At 33.8% G+C, this 11,567-nt stretch overlaps 1 protein-coding gene across 1 annotated transcript in view; it reads right to left on the bottom strand.

Annotated features, from left to right (window-relative positions):
- Positions 1-6,613, bottom strand: part of LOC121378552 (nucleosome-remodeling factor subunit BPTF-like) — a 38,836-nt gene extending 32,223 nt beyond the window's left edge. The window contains exons 1-4 of the mRNA XM_041506779.1: positions 5,312-6,613; positions 4,140-4,260; positions 3,022-3,143; positions 190-395 (exon numbers count right to left, since the gene is read on the bottom strand). Coding sequence (XP_041362713.1) covers positions 190-395; positions 3,022-3,143; positions 4,140-4,260; positions 5,312-6,303 — 1,441 coding nt within the window. The 5' untranslated portion in view covers positions 6,304-6,613. The remainder of the gene's footprint in view (positions 1-189; positions 396-3,021; positions 3,144-4,139; positions 4,261-5,311) is intronic.
- Positions 6,614-11,567: the final 4,954 nt, after the last annotated feature.

Genomic DNA, 11,567 nt, shown 5'->3' with positions numbered 1-11,567 from the left:
ATTATGAATAATGATAATAATTGGCAAATTGTTTCACTTATATTTTGTTAGAAAATAGCTATTGGTTTTGCATTTTTGAGACAATCTGAGGCAATTTTCTGATCACCCAGAGCCTTGGCACCTCAGGCAGGCACTCGACCATACCACCACCCCCCACGCCAATTCTAAAGAAAGTGAAAATGAACGAACTATTCTCCATGCTGAGAATGGACTTCTTGTTGCCGCGAGCTGCGTTGGTGAGGTCCTCGGTCAGCGTCATCTGTTTAAAGATGTCTTCCTTCATCTCGGTGATGGACATCACAAGGTCTCGCTCCCATACCTTATGGTCGAGATGTTCTAGCAGTTCGTCCACCTGTGGCTTGGTGCTGTAGTACCACACCTCTTTGTCACTTTCACTAAAATAACAAGAAATTTGTTTCAAATAATAATACACAAAACACACACACAAAAACAAAGTTAATATTTTTATGAATGTAAACAAAATTCATTTGACCTGTCAAACATACATCTACTAGACGGACAAGTGCATAGACAACCCCCACCCCTCAAGGAACGTTCTTATTTTATTTTAAAAAAAAATTATTATAATGTCTCAAAGCATCTTTCCAGGTATTTCAAAAGTTAAATATTTACTAAGTAACTAAACAATTTTTCATCAAATTACAGCCATGCACTTTGATATTGTTAACAGAGTTATACTGACTCATTAGTAGGTAGCCAAATGTCTAATGTTATTTATTTGGTAAAACGAACTTCTTTTTTTTTACCGGGAGGTTATATTTCCTTGCTTCAATTGTGTCAACATCAAACTTCATCAAATCAGCCCAGATGGATACAAAATTCCAGATTTTTATCCCAGAGCTTTTTATGCTAAAGAGCTGTGGATATCAACTCATTAAATCTAACATTATTAAATAGTCCAATCCTCTCTTCTTTCTCTTATTTATTTTGGACTGTCCTTCTAAAATGCTCCAAATTATATAAATATTTGGCCGAGCAGTCAATTCAATTATTTTTGGCTTGTAACTTTTTCCTTTCTAATTTTAATCCTACTAATTTCTTTTACTAATTGCTATTTTCAAAATTCTGTCCATTTTCACCCCCCCCCCCCCCCCCCCCAATCCCAAATCAGGCGTGTTACCTATCTATCTAATTTCTTTTTGACCGCCCAATCTAATCTAGCGACCAAATTTAATGAGTAGAATTTTCTTTATTAATTATATTAGAGATGTGCATCAAAATTTTAAAGGCCCACTATTTAATTTTTGGATGTAAATTTCAAAATTATCCCCTTCATTTTGTTCTGTCCTGGAGCAAGTCATTGGCTATCCAGAGACAGGCCCTGGAACGGACATGCTCGAAATTCTAGTGGTATATGAGCATGTTAAAATTATTCACACTCGCACTCATTAAATCTGAGTTACTTTAGACTAAATAAAAATATAAAATATTCCATTTTTTTTTATTGCACATTTGTGCATAAAAAGAACAAGTTTATCTCTAACTTCAGCTAGTATGCAAATAATATCATGAAACAATTTATTAGAAATACATAATAATTTATCCAGAAATCAAATCAGTGGATCCAGTTATCCTCCAATTAACTTTCTTGTAAGAAAATGTGTGGCTGCCGTAACACATGAGTACACCCCATTAATTTTAACACCAATGGGTGATGATTAATGCTTACCGTATATCTTCGTCTATAAGTCGAATTTTTTTCACCCAAAAATTATTTTATAACTTGGGGGGTCGACTTATAAGAGGGTAAAAAAATTTCACCAAAAAATATTACTGTTTTGGGGATTATTTTACAAGTTTTATTGTTGAAGTATGCCATGTAGTTATACTCAAATATGTTAATTTGACACATTTATTTTTTATAACCTATTTTTTTTGGCATTAGAACGGTTTTGGTTATGCGAAAAGGCGTGCGATCTCACTCACATGCCAAAGACAACAGTCCACTTAGTTAAATTAACAGTCATCACTAATAGTAAAAATGTAAACAATACTAACTACCTGTTGCCCGAGTTTATTTTGAAATCTGGTCACTGGCATTAATGGTTGTTCAAACAATGTTTTGTCGGTGATTAACTTCATGAATATTACTGAGCGTTCCCTTAAAATAGACTGATCTCTGCAGTTCACTAGAGCAATAGGGACACACATCATTTGGTACAAAAACCAGTGTACTTTCCAGAGTTATCCTCCTTACATGTATTAATATGGCGGCAAAATGTGATACTTTCAGTATTATCGTAGTGATCTGTTGTCAGTGTTTATAAATAAAGTTGTTATCTGTGCACAAAACCATCTGTACAGTACCATACAGTAACAGTCAAACAGCTTTCACTCTCTACTAAGGGAATATTTCGTTTTGATGCTATGTAATAATGATAGTTTGATTGGAATAGTCTGATTATATTGCGATGTACAAAACGTGAAAACTGAAGTTTGTAAAATAATTTTCTTTTGTTCAAATATTGTACATTATTGTTCTCATGTGCTGAAAATAAGAAATATTTCAATATTTATAAGTTGTTTTTCATGGGTCGACTTAGGGACTCGACTTATAGCCGAGATCGACTTACAGGCGAAGATATACGGTATATGCTGTTAGAACTCTAAACCAATTAAGTATGAAACAACACTACATAATGTTCTTTTTATAGTAAAGATTTTTAGTTACCTCCCTTTGAATGTTATCAACATTGGATGAATTCCTTCTGTAGTTAAACAAGCCAGATAGTAACATTTTATGGTTTTGTCAGGATAGACAATGTAATCCTTTCTAAAAATTTATTAGTGATGTAACTTCAGCTAAATGATGTCATTTTCATTTTATCAGCTGTTTATCCCTGACAGTGATAGGCATACACAGGAAAAAGGTTATCTTTCTTTTCTTTAAAGTATTTCTATTAACATGTTTTGAAATTTGAACTTAGTACTTAAAATATTCATACTGTCAATTCTACCTATTAAATCAATGAGCCTGACACTATAATTCCATTAACTTACACAATAATTCTTCGGATGAGGAACCAGTACTTTCTTCCATGACGATCAAATCCAATAGCCTCTTGACGACACAACATACCACTTTTTTCAGCCTCCGATATGCAGTCAGTAACACCTTTCACCTATATAAATAAACACGCACAGATATATATATATATATATATATGTATGTATCTGTGTGTGTGTGTGTGTATATGTTTACAATTGCCAAAATTGTAAGATATATTAGCTGTGGGGAATGGTTATATGATAATAGTGAATTAATTGGGCAAACATTACAACCAGTAGTTCAGTATTAAAGTAGTTTTTATGACCACCAAAGATCTTGAAGGACGATTGGGATCAGAAGTGAAATTTGAAAGTTGAATTATTTTTTTTATCAATAAATTGCAAATTCAAACAATAAAAATGACTAAAAACAAAACAATAACAACTGTATGATCAACAGAATGAAAAAGATTGACAGAAATAATGTCCCACAGTGATTAATCGACCTTCCTGCACCTTGATGCACGTGCAAACTATGAAATGTGTTTCGATGTGTTGATAAACAGACCTGAACGTTCTTTACTAGAATGTCTGTGGTCAAAATGTATGTTCGGTCTAATAGTTGATATTAACATTAATATTTCAGGTTCCCTTACTTTTTTGAAGAGTATATTTTATAATAGGGCTTCTAGAATTTTTTTTTTTATATATATAAGAAATGATTCAACCATCAATAAAAGATATCAAAATCTAGATCTATAATTATTTCGTCTTATTAACTGGGACATTTTACACAGAATAGTCAAAATGTCAAATTTTACAAGGCAAAACGTAGTGATACTGGATTACGAAATATAAACAGTATGTTGCTTTTATAGAACAAAATGTTTAAAAAGGTATTGTATATAACTAACCCTAACCCCAAACTTACACTACTTCTAACAAATATTGTTTGGGGGGTGCGGATAGAAATTTTACCTCCCCTCCCACATACAATAATTTTTATTAGTGACTTAACAAATATGTTATATTATTTGAGGATTAAAATTTTTTAATAATCTAGTTCCAACAAAACATACATTAGGTTAAACCACTTTCAATTTGTATGCCCGAGGAAAGCACACACATACCTGATGAGCTCTGCAAACGCTACATAACCAGTCATCTTCGGGGACCTCAGCCATAGGAGGGTCAACACAGGCCAGATGATACACGGCTGAACAAGTCTCACAACACAGTAAATCTCCCAACCTAAAAGAGAACTTCTACTAGTACCAAGTTGTTATTCAATAATATGTAATACTGAAATAGCAATCAAAAATATTTTTACTAAATTTCAAGATTTAGGCAGTTAAAAACATGTCGTTCCCTGACATATCTCTTGAATCCCCTCCTATAAACAAACAAAAAAATTAAAATTAAAGTAAATTTTTTCAGAAATCATGCACATCTCCAAGTGTTGATTAAAAATATTTTCAGCTGTCAAAACATATATGCATACAGTCATGAATCCAATACAGTTTCCTGGGACTCAAGTGAAATAAATTGTTAGAGGTAACTTTTATTCTAGTAAATTTGTAAAACGTAAGATGGTAAGGTGCAGGGTGCACAAACCCCCCAAATAACAAGTGCAATCCTTTTGGTTCTTTTTTGATCAATACAGGCATCGAAATAAGTTGAGAACGGTCGTTCAGGTTACCGGGAGGTTAGGTACACATGTAAGAAAAGTCAAGAACGGTGTTTCGTTCTCGACAAAAATTTCAACGTAACGGTAGTTTCGTTTCTGAACGTATACCAGGCTATGCATTCCGGACTTCCGCGTTTCATTTTCTCGTAAGGAATTGCATCGATGTTCGCGCGCACTTGTGCAATTGCAAGCAATTATAGGCATTCCACGTTTAAGCAGCGTCCACTAGATGGATTTACTTCCGCGTTTCGTTTTCTCGTACGAAATTGCACCAATGTTCGTGCACACTTGTGCAATTGCAAGCAATTATAGTCATTCCGCGTTTAAGCAGTGCCCACTAGATAAATTTACTTCCGGAGTTAGTTTCTCGTACCAATGTTCGCGTGCACCGATACAATTTTAGAACGTCCGCGTTTTAGCCTTAAAAGTAGTAGTAGGAACAGAAAATCAATTCTAACTTTCATGTAGTTGTGGTAACCTATAGGTTACCAGGCTATATTTTGTGGTAACCTGTAAATGGGTTACCAAACACAATGCTCATTTCGATGCCTGTCAATAAAATATCTCAAAACAAAAAACAAGTGCAATCTAAACTTAATTGAATAATTCACTCACTTGTGACATGCTCTGCAGTGATCATCATAGTGGATATTGCCTTCATCTGTAATCTCTTCTCTGACTTTGTTTGTACCAAGAAACAGGTCTGTTAGTGTTTGCAACACTTTCAGTTTATCTCCAACAGGCACATATGGAAAATCGGGCAATGTTAGGATGGGTAATGCAGATCGATATTCTTCTAGTCTATCGCTGTCCAAGTAAGCCCGCACAACCTCAGGCCATGACATTCCATCAATAAATAATAAAAATATGTTAATGCTGTCCTTCAAGTCCTGTGGTCCAAATACTGTGGCATTACTTTCTTCTTCCCTCAAAAGTGACTTAATGAGACATATATGAATTTCACCCATCATTGTACACTGATCTTCAGACAGCAATGCTGCTGAAAAGTCTTCAAATGAAAATGGTGACAATCGAAGAATAGTCCTAAAATGTCTTAAAACTTCATAAATGCCAACAGCTTGCAATATAAGGTCATGTGGTAATGTCAGATCAGTAGCACTTGCTGGAAGTTCTAATGGTGGTATGTCTCTGTCATCCAAAAATTCTGGACTTTTAGGATGCCGAGGAAATAATCTACGCCTACTAACTGAACTGGTTGTGGTGCTTATGCTGCCTTCGCTGCCATCAGAATCTGATGCTTCATAAGAAACGTCAGACACATTGCCATCTATGCCCAGTGGGTACAGGTCAGAAATGTCACTGGCCCTGTCACCATCCAAATCTGCTGCCAAACTGGAAGAATCTTCATCTTCACCTACAAACGGACTAAAGAATGCCCTAGATTTCAGTGAAGATTCTCGACCTCGGCCTCTACTTCTGAAATATACTGCACCTGGGGAATTACCACCAACTGGTGTACTTGAACGGGAACTGTGTTCACTCGATGGTGTTTGGTAAGCTTTGGGTTTTCTCAAAAAATTGGAACGATTAGTTGACAAAGGGGTCTTGGGAGGTCGACCCCTCGAGCGCCTTGATCGTGTTGCCATGCTCAAAAATTCAAATATTTTTGAAAGCCCGGTTGTCTAACAAACATTTACCACGAACCTTCATATATGTATCGGAAGCATTCGTGGGTAATTTTGAGTCCATGTTGAACAGATTTGGAAGCCGCCATTTTTCTAAACGTAGGTCACGTGACTGTCATGGCCTATGTATAAGTGTCCCACTAAAGTAATTTCATAAATATCTCTTTATATCACCGTCATTTGCAATAAAATTTGTATTTTTCATCACATAATTGTGGTTTTTAAACAAATGAAGGTCCTTTTTCATGCTCGTGCATAACAAACAACAAATATTCTGCAAAATATAACGAAATATCATCGCTTAGAAAAATCCATCCATGTTGATATAACGTAGTTTACCATTGGCTAAAACAATTTGCCATTTTTGGATAAATCTATGTGCGGTTCAAATAAAGCGTTACCATGTAAGTGTTAAGTGGTATAATTTGAAATTTTATGTAAGCGGGTTTATCATATACGCATTGATATGTAATAAAACATAAAAAACACATCGCTATTTGGAAGTAAATCGAATGCAATTCTAGCCAATCGGATCACCTAGTACAAAATCAAGTAATGTTGCCCTACATTTATTTCTCTGCTAGAGGTCGCTGCATTTAAATAGCCTTCACTATACAAGCTGTTTCTCGTTGTGTTAATAGAACTGCAAAACATAGAACGTTATCGCGACTTCCATTAAGACGTACAGCATGGCTACTTTGCTAAATGGTCCGAGTTGTAACATGTATGCCGCAAAACCATATTTTCCTCCATCCTTAGTAGTTGAAATTCCCAATGTTATGTATGTAATGAAAAATATACAAACAGGAAATTATGATGTAAGTATCGATATCTATTCATTAAGTTATGATTGAGATTTTTAATGTGAAACACAGTCACTTTTTCATTTCCTCCGTTATAGTGAAAGTTGAAACCAAATCATGCAAATGGTTCGTGTACATATATTTGGAAATGTTTAATTAATGTATATAACTGCTTGATTAGAAGAACAGTCCACTTAGAACATAAAGGTCAACGATTAAATGTGGTAATTTGACTTTTAGTTTGTTACATTGTTTGCACTCGATGGGATTTGTGTTACTGATCTGAGTATTCAAAATTAATTAGTTTTTTTTGGGTCAGAATTAGAACTTGTTTTGATTCTGTTTCAGCTAACACTATAACTCCCCTCAGAATAATTTTTGGCTCCCCATAGCATATGATTTAACATAGGCTAATTCATGTATGGGGAACAATTAGGCCTAATGACTTCCCTCAGTATTTTTCACATCGAAGTGCAATGTTTTTTTTTTTACTACATTTAGTGGGCTGTTTATAACTAATTGGAACAGGATCATCCAGTTCTTGTGTATTGCTTTTGTGGGTGTGTTATATAATTTCCATGAGATCATTAAGGTATTTGTCACAAAATGGGGGCAGGATTTAGCTCAGCCAGTTGAGTGCTCGCTTCAAGTACTTGCGTCGCAAGATTGAACCACCTTGGTGGATCCATTCTAGGCTTATTCTCGGTGAGCAAAACAATTAGCCAGATTATTTATTAAACTTAAAAAAATTGCAGAAATTGTCAGTTATTTTCTAAAAAATGTCAATTATTACATGAAATTATTTTGCCAAAATAAAATTCGCCAACTGCTTTCAAAATTCGCAATTGGCGAATGCCAGAGCGAGCCCTGCATTCAGCTGATTGGGATTTTTCTCATTCTAACCAATACACCACAATTGGTCAACGGCCGTGGTATGTGCTTTCCTGTCTGGAAAAGTGCATATAAAAGATCCCTTGTTATATTAATTAGGGAAAATGTAGCAGGTTGTTTGACATCCAATAGGAGAAGCCATGTGTTTAGGGAAGTGACGTCACGTATCAGCATGCGCGCGCATCTGGTAGGCAGAAGTCTATCATAATGGCCATTAGTAACAAAGCGAACTAGCGTAGCGTGAATAGCAAAGAATGGCCAACACGTGCTTAAATTACCGCTTGTAGCACGGGAACGCTATTCTACATAGCTCCTGTATGGAGGAGATACATGTACTCTTTCCACCCATAAAATTTGACGATTGACCGAGTTCAAAACTATAGCAAACTTCCTTTTTTTTTCTTTTTCTTTTCACCTGAATAAATATTTTTAGTCCATGTATTTTTAAAGCGTCTGGTCCATATTTCAAGTAAAGCATTACAAACGAGCGCGCGCACACACAAATAAAACTAATAAAATAAAACGAGTAGCCTATATTTTTTATTTAAAACTGTTTAAAAGAAATAATTGGCCTACACTTTGTTAAAGGAAATTATTTCTTTAAACAATTTTAAATAACCCATATATATATATATATATGCATATATGTATATATACATATACATATATATGTACATATAGATACATATATATGTACATATAGATACACATACATATATATATATATATATATATATATATATATGAACATTTGTTACAAATGAACAACCAGTAGACAGTATATAGACAGTAGTTATATATATATATATAACACATCAGACTTGTCTACTGGTTCATTTGTAAGGCTTTTCATGAACAATAAATTTAAGCAAGTATCTTATTAGAAAACTTTACAAAAACTTTTAAAACTATTAATTTTATCAAGTCCTTTTTTATTCCTTAAACTTGTTGATATCGGATACATATTAACACATTGTATTAAAATGGAGGAACCTAAATTTAGTTTCCATACATGTTCCATGACCACACATACATTTCTCCCTCTAGCTACAGCGTCCCTTTTTAAATATTAGTACAGAACTTAGCCTTTTAAACCGGATACATCTCAAATTTAATTTACTTGGTCCCTCACCTTTGTGCTTTACATCTTCAGAACATTTTGTAGCATTATTTTTTATATATATATATACATAAAAATTGCCATTAATATTTTAATCGCCTAATCCCATGCAGGCCAGGACATAGTTTAATACGCAGTCGATCTAGGATTGATTCCTGTTGGTGGTCCTATAGGGCTATTTCTCATTCCAGCCAGTGCTCTACAACTGGTGTAACAAAGGCTACACTATTTATTATCCTGTCTGTGGGCTGATGCATATAAAAGATCCCTTATTGTTAATCGGAAAGAGTAATCCATTGTGTGACAGCAGCAGGTTTCCTCCCTAATATTATCTGTGTGATCCCTAAACATGTCGGACTCTATATATCCGTAATTAAAATGACTTGATTGCATTGTTAAATAAAAGATTCCTTCCTTTCAAATCTAAAACAGTGTCAGTTACCTTTGACAAGAGGCACAGTTTCAAAGGCTATCACTTTCAACCTGATTAATAAACCAGTTAAAACAACAAATTACTGTAAATGGTAACAATACAATGTTTAAATGTAAGACACACATTAACACAATGCAAATATCATTTGATCATTGGTTTATAATGATAATAGAAAAAGAAAATAATAAATATGTGTTGTCTATTGTTTCTCGATATAATTTTATTGATTTTGTAAAGTCTGTTTTTATTAGAAAATAGAGATCCTGGTAAAAAAAGATTAAATCCAAGTGTTATCAATGTCATCATCACATACTGGATAGCCCCAATAATATTGCACATGGTAGTTTGGAAAGTCAGTGAAAAAGGTTCTGGTATCCTTCTTATGCACAGAAACATGAGATACTGTAGAAAAGAATCGCTGAATCCAATACCAGTGTTCTCCTTAGCATCCCTTAATTCACCCTAAAACTTAAACGCCCTTAATTCATCGTGAAAGGCCCATTTTTCATCCAAGAGTTGCCGGTTCTCTTTTTGTCCACAAACAGGGATCACTGATACCTAGAAAAAAATAAGAAAGTTGGTAAATTTCTATGATATATAAGTATGAAGTTTTTATATTGTGAATATTGAATATTATGGAAATATTTGAATACACATAAATGTATTTGTGAAGACATATTGACATCTGTCACTGATGACAATAATACTTGTAAATACAATCAGCTCCCCTTTTCTTTCTTTATTTGCTGCAAACAAATTCAGATAACTTATATAATAAATGCATGTAACATAATTTATGTTTTTAATAAAATATGGTGGCTATCACCAACTTGTGGATCAATATCCAGTTTTATTATTAGTATTTACTTATTTTTAATCCCAAACAAATGATTTAATACATTTGATATCCCACCCTGAAATGTTTATACCTTTTATTTTATTATTAAAAAATCAACTTACACATTACAAATACACCTGTGGATCACTTCTTCAATACAAAAAGTAAAACATTATAATTAACATATAATATAATTAATAAATGGAAATATTTCAGAACCATTTTCATATGAAACAATATATATATGCTTGATTGTACACACACACACTCCCTGTTATTTAATTAAAAATATAAATACTCCAGCCACCTACATATTTTATGGCATAATACAATATAAAATATATTCAGATTTTTGTTTTACCCACTATAATGGATCTGTCAATACAAACAAAAAGTTACATAAAACGTTGTTTGTCGATTGACTGGGTAGGCCTACTGTTCACAGGGCATCTTTGTTTCCATGTCAGTTTGGTGGGGGCTTTTATTTTTATTATTATTTTTTTTATTATCTTTTCAATTTTCATTTCAATAAATACTGACGTGTATTAGTATTACGAATGAATAACATACAACAAACCTTGTATAAAATGACGATCTCCGTTGTGGGATGGGCAAAGTTGATTGTTGTCAGCTTTAACTGTTCAACGTTTCGCTTCCACTGTATTTGATGAAACTAATTTCATAATCCTTACTACAGTGACTTGTGCATCTAACAACAACGTATGAAATTACCATGACAAAATACCATTCATCAAAACTAGTCTACACTGATTTAATTGACGGAAAAACATTCGATTGTTCATTACTACTAATGCCAGTATTGTCAACTGGTTTCTTGCCTACCAGCGCTCGCGCGGTACCACGTGATCAAAACATGTGACGTCACCGTGGCTTCTCCTATAGCTGATGATTAATCAATCAATGTGGTCTAGTGGTGTCATTAAACAAAACAAACTTCTTCTTCTTGTCACAAAATGGGACTTGTTTTAGGTAGATGACAGTCTTTGTTATAAAATGGGCAGAGTGGTAAGTTTTTGTTAGCACATATCTTTGTCAAATTCTGTTTCCTGATCAAGCATCTTATTCTCAAAGATGGAAAAAATGAGGGAACAGTTAAAGTACTGTAGTTAGTAGGGCCTC

This window comes from Gigantopelta aegis, chromosome 8, assembly GCF_016097555.1.
Source record: "Gigantopelta aegis isolate Gae_Host chromosome 8, Gae_host_genome, whole genome shotgun sequence".
NCBI classification, from domain to species: Eukaryota; Metazoa; Mollusca; class Gastropoda; order Neomphalida; family Peltospiridae; genus Gigantopelta; species Gigantopelta aegis.
The sequence above is the reverse complement of the archived record's forward strand: the minus strand, read 5'-3'. Positions and strand labels throughout refer to the sequence as shown.